The following is a 20,845-nucleotide window of genomic DNA, read 5'->3' as shown; positions in this document are numbered from 1 at the left end:
GGTTTTTCATTGTGCTCTGCAACACAGCTGATGGTAGGTCTAAAGCCTGCTGGGTAAGGAAGAACTGTTACATGGAGGAGTTACCTTTTCTGCTGATGCTCCCCCCCTATATATTCCTGGCACATGCTGCTATAGCAGTAAAAAAAATGCATCTCGTTGAAACAAAGCTCTACATTCAAGTGACTTATTCTCCCATGTCTTATAAAGATGCAAAGAATGCTCTCTGGTCATCTAAGAAAATAAATTTTAGATGCCTTATAGCAATACTTAACTTTATATATGAGAGGTAGGCTTCTGGGTTCTAGGAGGCCTGCCACATCTAGGGCTGAGTTCTTAAAGCTTTAAGTTAAAGCAATCCAAAGCAGGGCAGACTTCAGAAGAGCTGCCCTGTCTAAACCTTGAGGTTAGTTCAAGTTTAGAATGTTGCAAAGCAAAACAAGTATTAAAATCCATTTGCAATTTTTGTTCTTACAGCTTTACCACAAGAACAGCGTGGCTTTTCATAGATATCTGTAAATAGATTTGCTTTTCTAGAGTATTGCTGCCAAGAGGTGAAGGCCTCCTACCCATGACTAGTAAAAACTGTCACTTTTTCCATTATGGCTGTTTTATGCTTAAAATTCCCAAAGGTGAACACTAAGTCTTATAGGCAAGCCATATAAATCTAATCTGAACTTGTTTTGTTGTAGCAGTTCTTTAAGAATGGTGTCTGTTTATATACAGTATATATGCCCACACTGCAAACTTTATACGTTTTAGACTGGTACCATTTTGTCCTAATTACGACCAAGAATATTTTCCATTAGATCAGCAATAAGCATAGCTTGGCTTATTCCCCATTTTCCCTCCCTCAAGGGAAAAATCCAAGTGTGGGCATCAACCAAACCAATGGTATGTTACTAACTGAAATGCATTCTGTACAGTAAATTAAAAGTTTGCATGCAGTTTAAGCATTTTAAAGGCTATTTTCTTATATTAATCAACCTCCTGTTTCCTTTTAAAGGTGTGAAAGACATCTGTCATATCAAGGGACTCCTCTTCAGACCCAGAGACAAATGGAATCACAAAGACCAGGTACTTTCTTTCAGCTTTCTGCACATCTTACTAAATAACATGCAAAGAGTTCAACAGCATTCTTCTTAAAATGTAAATAGTACTCTTTAAATGGGCATGTTAACCACTGAAAGAAGTCCACTCTACTATACTTTTCCATTACACTGCTTTCATTCAATCATCGGTAGTATAAAAAGTCAATTAACAGGATCAACAGGCTAGTTTATCCACTGGCAACTGTGTATGACACCAGGTGTGCAGTAAAACAAAGGCCAACATATGTTTATGCAATATAGTTGTACTGATTGGGGTTTTCTTTATCTCTTTCCATGTAGTCCCTGTCAATTAAGGATTCTATTCTCTTCTTAAGATCAGCAGGCTGTAAAATAAAGCAGATGTCATCGTTACTACTTTGCAGTCAAAGTTTCTCAGTTATTCTTTCTACTTAAGCCCAATATCCTTACTGTTTAAGATGGCTGAGGAAACAAATTACAGTTTAAAAAAAAAAATCCCCTTAAAGCATCAAAGCTTCTAAAGTCTGCAATGTATAACTGAAGAGAAAGTAACCAAATTAGCTTGTCACTTGCAGCTAAGCATAGACTTTTTACAGCAGGGAAAGATATTTACTGCTGTTTCAACTGAACTCTAAAGAGCTGCAATTCATGCACTACGTACCAAAATGTTTCTGACTTTTACCTGGTAAAAATGGTACAAGTTTCATTTTATCTTGATGTGAGTTTTACAACAGTTTTGATGCCCTATGATTTTGATGGGTGAAGGACTTCATAACAATGCCTCATGATAGTCAGAAAATGCATTTAAATCTGTTATAACCCTGCAAAGCCCAACTGCAGTTTATGCAATACCTACAGGCCTGCAGGAACAAACCAGAATGAGATGGCAGTACCTTTTATCTTACATTCCCATTGATAGGAAGCACTGTATACTTGAACTCAAACAGATGCATCACTGTATTTGAAAATCCATTTCTATTTGTACACAATAGGCTATTCATTTCATCTTGCAACTGTGGGCTTCATTAGCTTTGAGACATTTACCAGTATCTAATTTTCATTCCATATATATATCTATCTATCTATCTGTGTGTGTATATATATTAACCAATAAAATGTCTGGAAAATGCACTGTACATTAGTTCCTAATTTATTAATGAGTATCAATCAAATTAAGTATCAAAGCCGAGTGTTCAAGGCCAGGTTGGATGGGGCTTTGAGCAACCTGGTCTAGTGGAAGGTGTCCTTGTCCGTGGGAAGGGATTGGAACTAGATGAACTTTAAGGTCCCTTGTAACAAAAAACATTCTATGATTCTATGAATTCTGCATTACATACCTGCATCATTTTCCCCTTGCCAGAACACTTCAATACAAGAACAAGGAGAACTAGCTTCACAGTTATTGCTAACATACTCTAGTTCTGAAAGCCTTTGGTGATAGGTTTTATTAATTTACTAAAAGCCTGAGGTAATTTTTGGGTAAGTGAATGCAATTTGCACTTTAAGAAGTCTGAAAGCGAGTATTTGTCTTCCCCAGTAGCACAAAGATGCATGTTTTAGACAGAAGTGCTGTTCAACTGAGGGCAGCCAGGGAATACAGAAAGTAATAAAAGGTTTTAGAAGAAGAAAAATCAGTACTGCACCTTTACTGGGAATTTAAGCTGGTTGTAGACCTCCGACACCAGCAGGTTATGACTCAGCGTCTTGCGCATCTTCATGATTCGTACAATTGCAGCGTCGATCTGGTATTGCCTGTCTTGGAATACTCTCTCTGTAGTGCTTGCCTGTTCCTCTACCTGAAGGATCCATTGAGAAAAGTTTTAAAGGGAGCACTAGAACTGTCAAAACTATTCTTCATAGATTAAGATAACGCTCAGTGTAAGAAGTAAAATGTCAAATATCTGACAAATTCTTTAAAAAATATGAAGACCGACTGTCTGTTAAAAAAAGCACTTTTACAAGGGATTAAAATCTGCACGGACTTTACATTGGATGGCTGACAGGGAAAAATTCACCGTGAACTTGTTTCTATGTTCACAAATCATTCAGTAAAGCTCCAGGGAATGATCAAAGGCGAAAAGAACATTCACGAATCGGAACTTCTTTCAAACAACCTTATTAGAGACATCTAGCATCACTGGTGTCTACGTTAGTATGGAAGTACACATTTAAATCAGCAATGTTTGACATGTGCTATCATCCAAATGACATGTAATTTACAAAGCTATCAGTATGTACATTACAACAGAGAGGAAAAAGCAGCTTGTAAACAGGTAGGCAGTAAGATACTTAATCCAAGCATCTAAACCCCAGAGGATTAAAATTAATATACCGTTTCTTTCATCTGAATTTGGTTGATCTTTATCCTGAAGAGCTTATGTCTGAAATCATCATTACATGTGAATTTATCACCGTCTTCCACATCTTTGCCTTTGGGGCTTTTAGTCAGTACTCTGGCTTTGCCACAAGCCAGAGATTGAAGTGTCCTTCTCAGCTCTCCGTCCTCTAAAGCAGAAACAAGTTGTTTAGGTTTTTTTTAAGAAAGAACACTTGGAAGTAGTCAGCTGTTTTCAATACCAACCTATCCCAGTAGCTTGCTTTATCTCCTCTAAACTGAACTCCTCTCCTTCATTAAACATGAGCAGCACCAGTGTCTGGAATAAGGAGACCTGAAGTTCTTTTTTGCCCTGTCACAAGGGAAATTAACAGGCATCACTAGGCTGGTTTTAATTTTTTTTTCTTTGGGGATGGGAGGGGAAGGGAACACAGTAATAACAATGACACAGACACTCTTGCATATCAATCAGTTCACTTAAAGGATGCGATTTAGTCTTTCTTATTCTCAAATGGCTAAAATAAAGAGCTACTGGTCACCTTGTATTACTATAAAATATAGAATAAGCTAGAGGTCAGAAGGTTAGACTATCCAGTGACAAAACTCACCCAAGATATGAACCAACTTACTCAAGACAAATCACAAAGCAGTAAGTGCTTAAAATTACAATTTGGAAGATCTTTAAATCAAAGTGCAACACAAACATTAGTTTAAGAAACACAGCTATAGGATCTTTGAAATAACTAAATTTGATGATTTTTTTTTTTACCATTAACATTTTAACACAACATAGAACTGGTAAGCGTTCCTACTCCGAGATTAATTTTCTTGAAAGATATTTGTGCCCATAAAGAAACGCTGAAGGGGGGTAACTGGCAGCCCCTTGCAAACAGTTGTGTTCTGGTACAATCCAAAACTTTTCCTTATTTCAGTAGTGAAAAGCTTACTTAAAGATACTTAATGCTGTCAGTTGAATTAAAGTCATCTGTGGAACACAGCCTCCTCTTTTTTTCCTCCCCAGTATAAAAATTAGTGCCATTTTTAATATGGAACTACACCCACTGGCTATTTTCCCCAAGCAGTAACCAACAGCCTTCCCCTCATTGACAAGAAATGAGATCAGTCTTCTTAGATCTTAATACATCCATTTTAGAAACTACCAACTCTGGAAATGATAGCAAGCGGTCAAAAAGTTAAAAATAATTGCAAAAACAGTGCTAAGTTTTCCATCATAACACAAAAAAGCTTCCCAATATATCCCTGCGTTACAATCCAGACTCGGATCAGGAAAGTAACAGGAATAAGAGAAAAAAATACACTCACCTCTTTAAATTCTGCTTTTAGTACACAGTGTCCTAATGTTGACTGCCACTGAAGTTTCCTACCACTGTGCTTTCCTAAATAAAAGGTCTTGAAAATCTCCTGCAGTTTTACCATCTAAAGAAAGAAAAAACCCAAAACACTAAAACACAATTTCTACTTTAAAGTCATCTTTCCCTCTGCAATCAAATAAGCCATAAGTAAAGGCTCAGAAAGATAAAGAGAATTGCAAGAAAACAAACTATTTAAAGACAACACTTCTGCACTTCTTTCTAGAGAACACATGCATATTTCAAACCCAGTTACAGCTGGCACCAAGATGCATTACTTATAGGCTGATAGGTGGTATAATACATCTATATTCATTACCTCAGGGGGCAAATGGACCTCCATAGGCACGTAGGTTGGCCAGTAACCCATAGTCAGAATATTCACTGTCAGTTCAATGTTGCCAGGGACATTCTGATTTTGCATATACTGCAGAAAGAAACAAAGTAAACTGAAATAAAGCAATGCTTATTAAACATATTTCAGGTAGAACTGAGGAGTTAGAGCACAGAAGAGAAGTAATCTCATGATGTCTTTGCTATATAAATTGCAAGTCACATACAAGAAAAATAGGTTAAGAAAAAGCACTTTTCTGAAGTTCTAAAGGCACTTCCATGCAGGAAGAAAACAGCAAAACAAGTGTTTTAACAGGCTGATGTGAAGATGAACCTAGATAGGTGTGAATGGATGGAAATGTTGAAATTTGCTTGTAATCAAAACATTACAGAACCACATGAACCAATGGGCAGAAACTTACTAGCCAGTCCATCAGATAGAGTGCTGTATAAAATGTTTTATAACTGGTGTTAAAATATTTTGTATGCTTACAATTCTTTTATTATGGCTGGTGGTTTGGAGGTGTGTGTGGGTTTCTTTATTTAAGAAACTTCTGGTTTCAGTTTTTTTGCTTCATTGTTCAGGAAAACCATTAATAAATGCAGTCGAATATTAAAAAGCACAGGCAGCACAGAATTAAGAATTAGATTCTGACTGATTTTCACTAGAGACTGTTTACCCAGTTGGGCTTTTGTCCACTGCTTTCAAAAGCAATCACCTACAAAGTCCTTTTCTCTGTAGTGAAAGAACGTTACAGACAAGGGGAATAATTCAAAAGGAGTTTTAACTTAATTGCAATAGAAATGTACACAACTGAAGACACCCTGTATGTTCTCATTAGGCTTTCTGAGAATAACTAATTCAAAAACCAAGTAAATGAAGGAGCCAATGGCAGGCTTTCCCACAGTACCTGTTTAAACTGAATCATTATGTCTTTTGAAAGCTCCATATCTTTAAACATTCCTTCAAGTTTGCTGGTGAAAGCAGCTCCACATTCTACAAAAGAGAAAATTTACATCTTAAAAATTAATCTTTATTTTCAACACCACAGAGTCGCTATTCTAAGTATCAGAATGTACTCTGAAGCAAGACTACCTATTTTGGCATATGTTCTTACCTAACGTCCTGGATTTTAATTAAGATACAGAACAAGGTTATAAACAAGAAGAGGCAAAATGTTTTAATGTGGCAGCTATTTTGCAACCCAGTTTTTTTCCACATGGACATGATGGGTCATCCTGGGGCTCCACTTGCAACCTGTCACTTAGACGATAGTTCTGATCCTTATCAGCTGCCTGCCAAACTCTCTCAGAGCCAGATCAAGTTCTAAAAATCTTACTCTCACCACCCAAAGACTCCATCCTATGAAACAATGAAGACCAGGCTAGAGGACTGGTAGCTGGCAACTTCATGTTTCAAGTCCTTACACAGAATGAGTAACAAGGAGAAGTCAAGTTCTCTGAGCACATCACTGACTTATTCAGCAGGGAACCTCAGCTCTATCCCACAGGCCAAGATCCACCGCGCAACTTTAAGCTCCTGACTTTTGACTATTGCTGCTGTAATTACAAAACTAAAAGCAAATGAGTGTCCTCAAAATCCACCTAGTCATTCAAAATTTGTGCACAAGCTTTTTGCCCTCATGTAAAGGGGAATTACCGACAGCATTTCTGGGAAGGCCTGTTTTTAAAAGACGGAAAGCTGACAGACAGACAGATATTTACCATGTTTGAGTTTGGAAAGCATAGATTTTTCAGCATCTACTGATGCACTCTTCCCAACTAATAGTCTCTTTGCTAGATCTTTTTTATAAAAGGCCTCAAAGACATCTTTTCCTGTAAGAGAAAAGTGACACAAGTGACAGTGATGACGAATCATTGTTTTAAACAAACCTTACTTAGGCCCGATTCAAAGCTCAGTAAAGCTAACAGGAGCTTTAAACAGCCCTATACCAGCAAACTGCATCTACAGAGACTGACCACTTGAAAATGCAGACAGACTGCAAAAAATATTTCAAAAATACCTTTATGGTACTGGTTAAACAACTGTATCCCCACAAAAAAACCCACAACTTACCATATATGAATCTAAATATGATCATAATTTTATCCAGCATTTTTTCAAGTTCTTCATCAGTAGCTTCTTTGTTGCCTGCACGAAGCTTTGAATCTACATATTTAGCTAAAAGTATTGAGGAATAGAAAGTTTAACAAATGCTGAGTATCACAATGAAACAGTAACTTAATTTTTTGTTTTTGCATCTAATATTGTGAAGTCTTTTGGAAATGTAAATGATCCTGAAATCACCTTCAAATCAGTTTCATCACAGCTAGCTTGATATATTTTCACAGAGGCTATAAAGTTATGAAGACATTGCAGCTTAATCTCTTTTTTCAGATTAGCAATTACTCTATCATTAACTTTATCAGCATACATCATGTTAAAAAGATTTCTGTGCATATAAAAAATGTCCTGGTCCATATTATGATCTCAAAGTAAAAAGTCACCATTGCTATAGATTGCTATGGCTATAATAGAAGCAAAAAGATCAGAAGAAAAATACGTAAACCAGTTACTTAAATGTGGAATTTCTCTAGCAGATTACTGTTTGGTTTAATTTCAGATGGTTTGGTAAGCACATTATAGTTAGTGAATTAATTCTAAAAAAGGAGGGCAGAAAGCATTACCCCACAAGCCTAATAGCACAACAGATTGCAAGGCAGGTATTATTCACTGTGTGGGGAAACCATTAAGGTATTCACAGTGCAGACAGCCAGGCCTGTAATGCACACATCTGTAAACAATGTTCTCTGCAAACAAGGGCTATGTCCCTGTAACATGAGGTAAAGGGCATCCTCACCCCTCTTCATGTTTACATATTAAAATGTATCTTCGTAGAGCCCCTCACAGCTCTGTGCACATGTGCTGTTAGCACAGTTATGTAAGCTTCTGAAAAAGTCAAATTACAAGCAGTATGCTTACATCTGGACACCAGTCAACTGCTGCAATGCCCGGGTTCTAACGTTCTTCACTTTTCTATAGCCTGGCCAGTGTACTGCTGAGCGGAGCTTGTGCTTAATGTTTAATGCCATCCTATCAAATGGTTCACTTGCATAACGAGGCACAGTAGTTCCCCAGTTTGACAATGCACTGTGCATAATGTCTTTAATACATAACTCCATCAAATCCCATCTGTAAGCTGCATCAGCAACTCCCTCTTGTCCCCCACCCAAATTCTCACATGGAAAGAAATTGAAGAAAAATACCTATGAGTTCAGCTGGCTTATTTGGTCTTTTGTTAATGAATGTTTCAAAGGCTTCTTTCATGGCATTTACAAACTTCTCATTCTTGAGAAAGCAAACATCAATAATATGGTCAACTTTGTCTTTAAAATCAAGCAGTTCTTGGACCATGGTTTTATCTTTTTCTGGATTAATTACTATGGTGCTACCAAATGCCTGCAAAATAAAACATATCTTTGAATTAGCCTGAACAATGAATTTAAATTACAAGACTTCTAAAAGCTGAAGTTATCTTTGTAATGTCTTGTTTCTGGTATTCATATTAGTTCCACTAGCACAACAGAAGTAATTCACTATTATTTACTATATAATCATTCCTAGAACTTGTACGTTGATTCAAAACTGATCTGAGTAAGTGAACAGATTCAGAACAGCCTGAAGAAATAAAACTTAAGTATGACAAAAGTAACATCTTTTTGAACATCTCTATCCTCAGGTTTCACACAGGTAAAGCTCCCACTAAACTCAGTTTTATTTAAGAGTACTGCTATGCCATTAGAAAGCCTTCCTTCACAACCACCATACTTTCTGTGACAAGGTTTCCACTGAGTAATAAGATGAAATATCTGAAGTGGTATTCAAGTGCTTTTTGAACTTAAAATGGTTTGTAACTTAAGCTACCACTCATTCTACCAAGAAATTTTACCAGGGAGAAGACAGAAACATTCTGTAATTACCAGAATGCATATTGGAGAAATACACTTGTCTGCCAAAACTAACTATAAGCCACATAAACCCTCCAAATTTATTTGGAGTTCAGTAGTTCAACTGAATGTTGTTTCTTCAACAGGGCTAAAACAGTTACTGCACTTTTCCTACTACCGTTTCAAAAGCTGCCTATTATATATATGCTTATAAGCAAGTAGGCTTTGATTCTTAGTAAAATGCAATAGTTTATCGAGATGACTCAAGTATCTGTGTAAAACCCCATCGAGACAGTAGTGGCAGATGTCTGTTCCAGAGTTCTAGGAACAGTACCTTTATGTACTCAATCCAGTGTTGCAAGAGAACCTGTACTCCGCCTCTCACACGGCTGAACAACTGATACAGAAGAGACAAGTCTTGAATTCGGTTTTCATCAAGAAGGTGGTTTAAACCTGCAAATGAGAGAATTTCAGTAAAAATGAAAACCAGAGTAATCCAAAGAAAGTGCAGCATATTATTACAGAAAGGGGCCTCTTCAAAGCTAGTTTCTTTTAATCAAGCAATTAGTGACTTTTTTTTTTTTAAGCTACCTAATTTAACAGTGAAGCCCAGAATGGTTACTTGAACTGGCTTTAAAACCTTGTTATTGCACTGTATATTTTAGGCTACATGTACTTTACATACCACAGTACCTTTGCTTACTTCTGCTTTACTATTCCCTAAAGATATGAAACTTTTACATTACTGATCTGTAGGAAAGGTTCCTTGGAAAGACAGAGCTCTGAGTCTCAATTCCAGCTGTAAAATAGATTTTACAGATATTTGAAGGCAAGCAGCTTCAAGAAATAGCTTCACCTTTCACTTTCTAATGTTTTGGCAGAGAAGGCCTGATGCTCCACAGCAAGGTTCTACGAAAGCAGACCGGTGAATATAGCACACTTGACACTCCTCTCAACAGTCTGTTACAGACGTGCAGAAGGTGCTCACGTACCTGTTTCATCCATAATCTGGCTAGTAAGGACTTGATAATTTCCTTTTATTATTCAACTCCTGCTTCACCCGTATCTATTTCCAGACTATCCCCCAGTGCAACAGAGGGTCACCTGACTCCACACAGAGTGGAGAACACTGAGGCAGAACAGAGGCAACATATTTCATGGCTCAAATTGTATTAAATTTTTAGAAAAAGCTGCTTTTTGTAAGCAGCAAGTAATCAAACGTTTCCCCATCATCTGAAGGCTACTCCTTTATCTCTGAGTCTTCAAGATGCTACTTCATGCACTGAACTAGAGTCCCCTATTACAGTTTTCCTTTTGCTTTGCTGCATATCTGAAGACAGCACTGTCTCTCCTTTCTTCTGACAAGGACAGTTGTATTTGCCCTCTTGCAAAATGGTCAATGCTATCTCATGAACTGAGTAGCAAAGGGCATTAAAGAATGATGTAGCTTGTGTCCTCCCCATGGCACCTGAATCTGCCACTTCATTTTTCAGCACAGGAATTGAAAGCCCCAAAGCAGTAATTATAAACATTTCTATAAAGAAGAAAGATTACCTTTCTGAAGAATGGCTGTTAAATGTTCACCTAGAAGTTGCTTTTCTACAGTAGCAATTAGTGGCTTCCTATAGAAAAAAATGTTTAGAATTACTTTTCCTTTTTCCATTACTGGCAGTTTTAAATCTTTTTTTTTTTTGAGATTACACTTGTCATTGGGAGTGCTCTAATTATCTTTGGCCAAGGACCTAAAATGATTATACACATATTTATCCTTTTTTATGCCCAGTAAGCAATTTTTTTTTTTTTTCCTGTTTGCTGACTGGCTGTTTAGTTCACACAATAAGCCTGTTGTATATGGCCTCCAGGGAGCTGCACAATGATTCCATCAGTGAAGAAACTGGGCAAAAGCCTGTCAAAGAATTTACCATCTCCTGTTCTGTGGGAGGAGACCCATGTCTTGGGAGACAAACCAAGGAGAAAAAAACCCAACACCTCATAAGTCAAGAAGTATTAAAACAAAATAGGGAATTGGCCATGAATAATGGTGTGGAAGAAAGAAGCCACTAAACAAGCTAAATATTTTTAACAGCTGAAGGAGGAAGGAAACAAAACCGTATGAGAGGATCCTCTCGGAGAGATCCTCTGCACCTGCTCTTTAAGAAGTTGCTACCATTTGCTCAAAGTTTTGTTCTACTAGTGGCCTGCATTTTCTTTCAGACACAACAGCTACGGCTTTATGTTAGAGAACATTTCTCCTGTCCTGCTAGTCATGACCTCTGCATGATTGTGTTCCAGGAAATTCTGTCTCTAAGTAGGAAAGATTAAAGACTGACATTACTTAATAATTTCCCAAACTCCATAAAGAATACGCAAATATTTTAATGTAAATATTCAGGGTCTTTAGCTTTAGAATTCTCTATCCTGGGTCCTATCTTTTTCAGATAGGATGGTGCTCAGTTAACTGCATTTCATCAAGAAAGAGACCTTTGGACTGGGGGTGGCAGCCTGTTTTTCTCCAACCAAATAACCAACAGAATTTATGTCAAAATAGAAGGAAAGGATATTAGCTGTGTGAGCCAATACAGTGCTTCATTGTAAACAAGGAATTGTGGGAAGTGAGAAGCATTCGATGGTCAGTGAATAACTGAAATAAACTGTAGCTATTAGATGGCCAAAAGATAACAGAAGAGCCAAACAGCTAATAGTACCAAGCAAAGAGAAATTGCACTTACTGTGTGCTCTGATCTAAATAAGTGATTATCCTGTCTGCTTCTTCTTCCAAGCGCTTGTTGACATGGTGAAGATATTCGGGAACCTGAAAGTGCCAGAGTAGTTTTGTATGTTTAAAAAAGAGAAATCAAGGTGTGCGTGGGAAGACAATACTGATCTGACAGCAACAGTTCTAAGCAGAAATCACTGGCACTGTGACTGAAGCCTGCACGTGAATTTCCTTTTTCAGAGTACTATAAAACGTAAAAGTCACATTATTGCCCAGTACGCTGGCTAAGGCAGTACAATAGTTCCTTTTCCTGACAAATACTTGGTCATTAGACATAACAAATATTGTTAAACATTCAAAATACCTCTCGTTCCTGCATAAGCCTCTGTCCCTCTGCTGCATACAGACGGTTAGTCTCTTCCAAGAATCTATGTTCGAAAGAGTCTTGATAAATCTAGGGAAACAACACGACAGCAATGCACGGTAAAACTTACTGAGCATTAAATAAGAATCCGAGCTGTTTACCAGTTTAAAAGTGACACAGATTTACTCACCTGTAAGTCAGAAAGCATGCTTAGAAGGCTCCGCAGTAAACTCCTATCAATAGCCTCACCATTTCTTTCCCGCTCAATCAGCAGAAGAATGCCATCAATAGTTTTGTTCTGAACTTTCTGATCACTGATTATATGAGTTCTGAACAACTCTAGACCCATATCCCTAGAAAGAAAATACTCTTCAATAAATTGCATAAGAACCAACCCAAATATATACAAAAATCTGATCTAGATCAAATAGAGAAGCCAATAAATGCTAGCATTCTTCGAAGTCCTAATTCCTCTTCCCCCGACTCAAGACAAACACACACATAAACATTAAAATAAGCATTGCCAGTAAGATACAGATTTTAAAGACATATTTTTTCCTAAACAACCACCTAACTTTTCAGCATCTTTATTTCCGAGTTGGTTGGCAGGATGATGGAAACTGACTGAACAGCAGCTTTCACAAGGATAGTGTCACCCTAGGTCCCAACTCCATGGTTAAACTGTTAAATAAATTACTAATCTCTAATTCTTAGGCAAAGCTTAGAAGAACTCAGTGATGTGAAAGTCAGGGATCTCTGCTTTGGGCATCCCAGTTAAAACCTTCCATGAATTTGTGAGTTGGGACACTTGTAGAAAAAGCCAGAACCTCCATCCTCCATCTCCACTCCTTCAATCTCTGGCAAGGTAACTCAGGTAGTACACCAAAGGCACTGTAGGGTATTTGCTAATTATTAAAATACTGAGAGGAGCAGCATGGAGGTCGAGTCCAAAGGAGAGTAACTTATTTTTATTTTAGGTAACTCCTTCCTTTTCAAAGTACTTACAGAACTTTAAATACTATGCATGTTAAAGCCAGTAACTGGTCAACCCATACCCTTGCACCTCAGTTGTTAAACAGGCCCTTTCCTTTAACTGTGCAAAAGGGAGGTTGCTGTCTAGCTAGCTGAAATTTGCTATCACAGCTATTCAAGAAGAATCCTGTAATTCATGGCAAAGAAAGTGAAATCTCTCTTTGAAGGAGGCACGTATGCATTCACCATCTAATGTACAGGTCTCTATAAGAAAATCAGCAGGATATATGTGATAATTTAAATATCCCCCCAATAATTTTATTCTTTGTGCTCTTACCAAATAGATGGCAGCATTGAATTCTGAAGTACGTAAGTTCGGTCCAAGAACAAAAAGATACTTCTAATCATAATCTGTTATGAGAAGGAATAAAACCCCACAATCATTTTACTCTTGAAATTGAAGAGCAATGTAGATTATGCTCAACAACAACAAAAATATGCCACTGACAGATTTCAGGCAGTGCTTTCTTAGACACTGTTGATTTAAGATATTCTGCCAATCTCAGTGAGATGATCTGTGTGACATTTAGCAGCTTTCTCTATCAAAGAATAGCTCCTTTTATGATAGGCATAAAAGGAGACAGGTTTGTAGAGAAACAACAGTTAGGAGCTGGGGGTGTGTGGGTCAAAGATCAGACCAATGTGTCAGGAAACACATTACAGACAAGTATTTTCAAGGCTTGATTTCTAACAAACTAGATACAGCTGTATTTCACCAAGAAGCCTTATGTAAATTCAAGACAACATTTCAGAAGCACAATACATTTGTAAAGGAAAGAAGTTAAGCAAAACATAGGCTGACTAGAAAACTGGTTTTCTTTAAAAAGACAACAGACTTACCATTTGTCTGCAGTGATCTTGCCAACATTTGTCTATTTTCTTTAGAAAAAGGACACTGTCCAATGAATCCATGAAGAAATAATTAAGGAAATTATGATCAACAGGTAGTGTTAGAAATGACATGAATTAACATTATTATTTTTTTAAAGACACTTAACAGAGCACAACCACCTCACCTACTCCCAAAAAGAACCAGTTAACATCATGCAACATATTTATTTTTAATGAGAGTCCTTGTGTTAATAGTGAGAAATCAAAATGATTCAAATGTTTTAATAAAGAAGGGATCAAAATACTTTTTTAATGCTTTTCTTTATGCTTTTATATGCTTTTTTATGCTTTTAATGCTTTGTCTAATCCTCCATTCCTGAAGAGTGAAACAAACTTATACATCCCCACACCCAATTACCAACAATTCACAACAGATGTAAGAGCCCACCACTGCCCAGCTACTGTAACTTCAGGTCATGTTAAGAGATAACCTTAAAAGATAAATTTTGTCCTTGAAATTTAACTTTTACTCAGCTCACTGAATAGTTTTGGTACTATTAATATCCACTTAATGGGACCTCAATCTGATGCAACTCAAACTTTTGAAAACATTTTGATTCTCAGACTAAGATTGTACGCTGCCAGACCACTAGCACTTGTCAAAAAGGAAACAAGAACTACTTGTTGGAAGACTTTCGTGTTTACCTGAGCATGGCAAGTTCAGCATATATAAAGGCATGAGGTGATAAAGCCAATACAGCCTTCTTAAGCCTTGCTCTAAGTTTAATATGAGCTTTTGTGAGAAATCAAGTGTACCACAAATACCAATGAAACTTTCTCACAGACTTTCTCACAGTGCTTACAGACATAAAGAAATCCATCACCACATACTGGCAGGTTAAAACACTTTGGCTTGTCAACAGCTTAAAAAAAAGGATATTCTCTGAATTGGTGAATTTGTGCTTTAATGTGGTCTTCACAGATCTGTCTCAATTGTTTGTACAAGTTTGCAGAGATCTTGTAGGAGCAGAGATTTTCAACAGCCTGAAGTAAGGAGAAATAGATACTAAGAAATCTGTTTATATGATGCTTATATGTGGTTTTACAAGGAAACAAGGAAAGAAAAAGCCCAAACCAACCATGGAATTCTTGTGCTTCTCGCTCAAAAATCTACCAGCTTTTAATTGTAACAGTTAAATGCTGCATGCAAAACACTAGATATGGCACTACAGTGGTAATAAGAGACAAAGGAAGGCCATGCCCTGAACAGTTTACAGTTTATTAATTTCAGTTGGAGTACCAATATGTCATAAGGAACTGCAGGGCTTGCATCTCTAAGAACAAGTTCGTTAGTTTAATATGTTCCAGCAGCTTGCTGGGTTTCATACTTCAAAGCAGACACTTAAGGTCTTAATTTTATTAACTGCTGTGCTCTGCAAGTCACACTGATATTAGTAGAAAAGCACTGCCAGTGTTATTTCCTTTTGCAGTTCTTTCCTCGATTAAGCTTTCCTCATCCCCAAAAGTACATACATATACATCTATGTTTTATGTATCTCCATCCGTCAACCCCTTGCATGAGTAAGTTTTGTTATAATCCTGATCAATTTTTAATTAGACTAAGAAATATTTTTGGAAAGGCTCATTTTCAGAATTACTACATTCCAGATGTGTACAGTGACAATGCTCAGATTTCTAGATCATAAGTATTAGAAGAATTGTTGCTGTGCTTCACAGTGAGAAGTGAAAAGTAGTTTAATGGGGACCTGTTTTGGAGACTGATCAAGCAAACAAGCATTCTTAATCTCTAAGTGTAACTCAAGACTTTTCCAAAATGAATACCAATTGCCCGGATTTGGACAGCAACTTTAACTCTTTGCAGACTGATGAAAGACCCAACATGCAATTATTCTGCTAAACACCTGTAGAAGCTAGAGAGGAGAGAGAGGTATAATGCCTTTGATTTTATCTATTTATTTTTTTAATGGAAAATACCTCAATTGCCAGTACAAACAACTCATGGGAATAGAAGTACTGAAACCAACTGCAGGCAATCATGCAGGGACAGAACAGTCCAGACATACACAGAGCAGATCTACTCCATTACACTGAAGTCCCCCAGAGTATTTACCAGCAGTCCAGATAGGAGCCACCAGCAAACAGTAAGCAGCCACCACTAAAAGCACAGCAAGAATCAAAACAACTAAACAAGAAGTTCCTCAGTTTATCCTAGGATATCATTCTCAGTATCAACAGTATACAACTTTTCCAGAGGAAGTGCACTACAGATAATGCTGGCTTCAGAACAGAGAGGAGCCAAAAAACACAAACACAAACCAAAAAATCCTCCACAAAACCCAAAACCCCACAATAAAACCAACCCACACAAAAGAAACCACAAGAGAAAACCAAACCTGCATAAGCTTACTGTCAGAAACAAATACAGCAAGAAAGTGAGTGTACCAATTAAGGCTAAACCAGGTCTGAATGATGATAATTAAGAAAGCCAGAGTTATCACTGAAGTATACATATCTTAATATTTGGAAATAGCAACAAATTCAACTCTCAGCCTTAAAACTTTAAGAAACTCCAAGCAAATACAATGATGTGATAGGAAAACATATTCTACAGCTCACTGTTCAGAACAGGGCACGGACACTGCTCAGCCCTGTTCTGCTGTTGTACCCACAGGGCCAGGTTCTAAATGCAACAGCAGCAAAACCAGAAATGACGACTACTCTGATTTCAGGAGAAAATGGAGATAAAACCACTACACTTCAAGAGCCTGATTAAACCCCCAGTAAGTGCAATAAATGCATTTCTTCTTTCTCCCATTTACTTTAGAGAAGCCAGCTGAGAGCTGGGAAGATGAATATTTTAGAACTTGCTGGTCACCTGCACAACCACAGCTGTCTCGCTGCTACCCACCAGCCTGGGACACCAGCGGCCACTTAGCCAAACTTCAGCCGTCTCAACTACCAATGTTTTTGTAACTGCTATCAAAGCAAGTGCTGTTGACCCATGCTGCTCCAAATCCTTTAAAGGATTAGCCTCTGCACTGCAGATGGACAAACGCATGCCATTAACTCTTAGTGAAGTAAGTTAACATCTATTAATATACACTTATATGTATATAGCAATCATATAAAGCTGTGCTTTTGCATTTGTGTATCAGAAACTCCCAAGTGTTAAACACACATCTGCTAGTATTGAGTGTCTGAACATCAAGTGCAAAACTTCTGCATCTTCACAGGTAACACCCATAGAAATATTTTCTGAATTCTGTTTAGTCGGCACTTTTTTTTTTTTTTTAAGAGATTAAACTTTATAAGGACACAAATACAAAATCTTCTCCTAATATTTGCTCTGTGGAGCCTAACACCACTACTACACTATTATGATTTCCTAATTTAGTTACTGGTGTTACATAACAATAGTCATAATATATCAAAAATTCCCAAGAACTTTAGGGGCTCCAGTTCACAAAATTATCTTGTTCTGAATTAGTGGAATAAAGCTTTCTGATGAGGGAATCTGTGCCCTGAATATGGTCACAGCATCTGAAGGCAAAGAATCATACTGACTTTGGGCAACATATATTCTGTTGTTGGCTTTTTTTATTGGCTCTCCATCCCCACCAACAGCAGCATCCACACCTGGGTTTGTGTGATGGGGAAAAGAACTGAACACAGCTTTGATGAGAGCAAAAGCAGAAATTCCACAAGTATTTAACTCTGCGACTGATTAAAAAAGAAATGAACAAAACCAAACAAAAACTTGGGATCTGGTACCAAAGATCTATATCTCTATTTTCTGGTACTAATTTAGGGAAAACTATTTTAATAAAGAAGCTTGCAATTCTGTAGCACTTCAACCACTCAAAGATGTGTATCATTTCTCTAGATGAGGAGGAGCAAACCAAGTATGAATGTAGGGTCCCACAAAGAAATAAAGCTTCAAAATGTTTGCCCATGGGATTTTCCAGCACAGAGCAGAGTTAAACCAAACTCAAGAAGTTGTAATTCCATCAAAAAACCCCTCTAACATCTTATTTTAAGGTGTGCAGCACAACTTTTGCAATTCCCCTCTACGCTTGGATAATGGTGTCTGCCAAGGCATATTTGGCATCAGATCCATTTACCAAGCAGCTGTTCAGAAACGACATTAGTTTAGATAGCATTTAAAAACACTAGTGATTCCTTTTACTATTTTTAAATCAAGGCATTTATTTTTAGATTTATTAAAAAAGAAAATCATACTTGTTTGCACCCTATTTCATTTTAAAGGAAGTTATTATGGTGTTAAAATTAAGGTTGAAAAGAAAAAACCACTTTTTTTGGTTTTTTTGAGCACAAGCAACATTACATCTGCCTTTGGTAAAAGTGAGCAGAAATGTAAGTGATCATTGTGAAGCAGAAGAAAGGCTTTCAGTGGAACTTTGTATTTTTAAACAGTTTTGGACATCCTTCAAGTATTTAATTATCAGTTACTTGCTCTGTTGTTCAATCTAATGTAATTTATAATACCAGCCAATACATGGGTTGTAATTTGTTACTAGTTTCACAAGTTTTGCAGAACTAACAATATTGTGCATCATCCTGACAAACTGTTAAAGTTAACTGAACATTATAAAAGATTATAATGAGCTTAAAAACGCACTGGACTGAGGAACTTTGTTCCATGAGAAATGGCAATTTATCCTCCCCTAAGTCTGTCCCCAAACCTTGTGCAAACACAATTTTTCTTCCCAGCTTTTCTGAGAAATCTGTCGTATCCAAATGCAACTTTGAGGACATGGGAAGAAGAGACACTAAAAAGAGATGGAGAGAAAGCTATATACACAGAGGGAAACAAATAAAACAACTAACCAGGCTTTAAAAGTAGAGTAAAAAGTGTAAGTGCTTCTTAATGCCTAACTAAAGCAGGACTGTTGCTAGGCCACCAAAACCGCAAGTACCATGATATTAGTAGGGAAAAGGTGAGGAGGGGGGGAGTCTCCCTAACACATTAAGCTGAAAAAGCAGAAGTGGAGCTTGTAAATAAAAGTTAGGAAATGTGGTTCAAGTCTGATGACTTCCTGAAACATTTAGAGCAAAGCAATATGAGCGATTTGGGGAATAAAATTTGATTCTCAGTTGTCAGAATAGACAGAATACTGACTGATAAGAAAATTACAACCAAATCAAAACAACACAACTCATGGAGAAAAATGGTCTTCTGTTTATTTTTAGAAAGTAAAATGAAAAGTTTCAGTTTCTAACTAATTAATGATCTTCAATCGTGAACAGATGCTGCCTTCAGAAAAAGGATTATGTTTTAATATAAATGACCTTTGTCTTACCTAAACACCAATGTTTTAGGATTTCATATTTCTCCTTTAGCAGCTACACACCAAAAACCCTGAAACAGTAGAGGAAATACAGCTCCTTGCCTTATTTAATTCTTGTCAACTGCTGCAAGTGAAACCATACCTTGGATTGTGTTGTGGAAAGTAAAAAAAAATTTCTGAGTTCAATGTTAGGTCTTGTGAAATTTTTACTGATGATTTTAAAATTTGAGAGACTATTTGAGAAGTTTTTCAATCACAAAAGCAGCTACCAAGCAAAATCTCATATTCTTACTGCTGTATCAAGCCAAGAAAAAAGCCCAACAACAAATCAAAAAGCTCTACCCATCGCTCTGACTTAAAGCACTTACCTGATAGAGCTCCTCTAAATTGTACTTAATTGAAGTACTGTTCTGGATAGCTTCTACAGCTTCTTTCAGTTTTTGCCAGGTTTCATCTGTGTAGTTTTCAGGCAATTTGGGTTTATCTTTAAAAGAAATGATACAGAGTTTGAAAATTCTTTAGAAAAAGTAGAACATTTGCCTTTTTACAGAAATTAAAAATGTAGCTTTGAGAGGGAAGAGGTATGGACTGATACTCTAGATTATAATTTACACTTACATGAAAGGAAAGCCTTAGTGTAAAAGCAGTATCTTATTTACATGTGAAATAGGAGTGCATTGTAAAAATTCAGCTATTGCTCATCACATACATATCACGACATCTGTAGCCCAAACAGGATATGCGATTTATAAAAATCACAGTACTGTGTCTGAGCAACTCAAGAAGGGATAAAGGCTAAAAACCAGTAAGAATCACCTACACCTTCAATGCACTCTTAACTACAAAGACAGCACAGCTAAAAAAGCCAAAAATGATGTGGGTTAATAGCTGCCTTTTTTTTTTTTTAATTTACTGCTCATTAGTTCTACTCTGTACTAACAGTTGGAAAGAAACCCTTGAGAAACACACATGGAAATACTGTAATTATAATACAGGCTTTATGGTGGCAAGAAAAACCTTCCTACTTAGAAGTAATCCAGTTACGTCTCTCTTGGGTTTGGTCAGTGGATTTTTGCTAAGAGTTAAGCCCTCTTTTAATGTTTGAATAGCTCAAGCTTCATGGATTTGAATCTTTCCATTATTTATTTCAGCCTCTTATCTAGAGATGTCCCTGCTATGCAGCAGCTTCAACAGGACTAAAACATCTACAGCACGCTAAGATTCTCCAAGTCACTGCCACAGAATACAAGGACTATTTTAAAACTCTCTGTGTTCTCATAACTAAAATGACTGTTTTTAGTTCTAATAAGCATGTTCCCAAACAGAGAAGGAGGAGAAAATTTAGAGAGGCATATGCATATCCATGCCGCCAACGGGTGAAAGTGGCCCAGAGTTTATACTCCACTGAAATCGATTTTTACATAACTAAAGGTAAAAACCAAATTGTCAAGCTTTATGATTTCTCTAGAAACAACAGAGAGAGAAGTTTGCGCGGTTTATTTTTATCCTCCCAAGCATT

At 37.0% G+C, this 20,845-nt stretch overlaps 1 protein-coding gene across 1 annotated transcript in view; it reads right to left on the bottom strand.

The window, feature by feature from the left end:
- Positions 1–1,027: 1,027 nt before the first annotated feature.
- CUL4B (cullin 4B) overlaps positions 1,028–20,845 on the bottom strand; it is a 22,154-nt gene continuing 2,336 nt past the window's right edge. The window contains exons 2-20 of the mRNA XM_010021847.1: positions 19,695–19,810; positions 14,937–15,040; positions 14,006–14,075; positions 13,443–13,516; positions 12,324–12,486; positions 12,134–12,223; positions 11,783–11,865; positions 10,608–10,675; positions 9,388–9,506; positions 8,373–8,565; positions 7,183–7,287; positions 6,831–6,941; positions 6,017–6,102; positions 5,092–5,199; positions 4,726–4,839; positions 3,649–3,754; positions 3,400–3,572; positions 2,711–2,863; positions 1,028–1,432 (exon numbers count right to left, since the gene is read on the bottom strand). Coding sequence (XP_010020149.1) covers positions 1,337–1,432; positions 2,711–2,863; positions 3,400–3,572; positions 3,649–3,754; positions 4,726–4,839; positions 5,092–5,199; positions 6,017–6,102; positions 6,831–6,941; positions 7,183–7,287; positions 8,373–8,565; positions 9,388–9,506; positions 10,608–10,675; positions 11,783–11,865; positions 12,134–12,223; positions 12,324–12,486; positions 13,443–13,516; positions 14,006–14,075; positions 14,937–15,040; positions 19,695–19,810 — 2,132 coding nt within the window. The 3' untranslated portion in view covers positions 1,028–1,336. The remainder of the gene's footprint in view (positions 1,433–2,710; positions 2,864–3,399; positions 3,573–3,648; positions 3,755–4,725; positions 4,840–5,091; positions 5,200–6,016; positions 6,103–6,830; positions 6,942–7,182; positions 7,288–8,372; positions 8,566–9,387; positions 9,507–10,607; positions 10,676–11,782; positions 11,866–12,133; positions 12,224–12,323; positions 12,487–13,442; positions 13,517–14,005; positions 14,076–14,936; positions 15,041–19,694; positions 19,811–20,845) is intronic.

Source organism: Nestor notabilis, unplaced genomic scaffold, assembly GCF_000696875.1.
Source record: "Nestor notabilis isolate BGI_N333 unplaced genomic scaffold, ASM69687v1 scaffold12029, whole genome shotgun sequence".
In the NCBI taxonomy this organism is placed as follows: domain Eukaryota; kingdom Metazoa; phylum Chordata; class Aves; order Psittaciformes; family Psittacidae; genus Nestor; species Nestor notabilis.
Note: the sequence above shows the minus strand (reverse complement) of the source record. Positions and strands in the feature narration are given on the sequence as shown.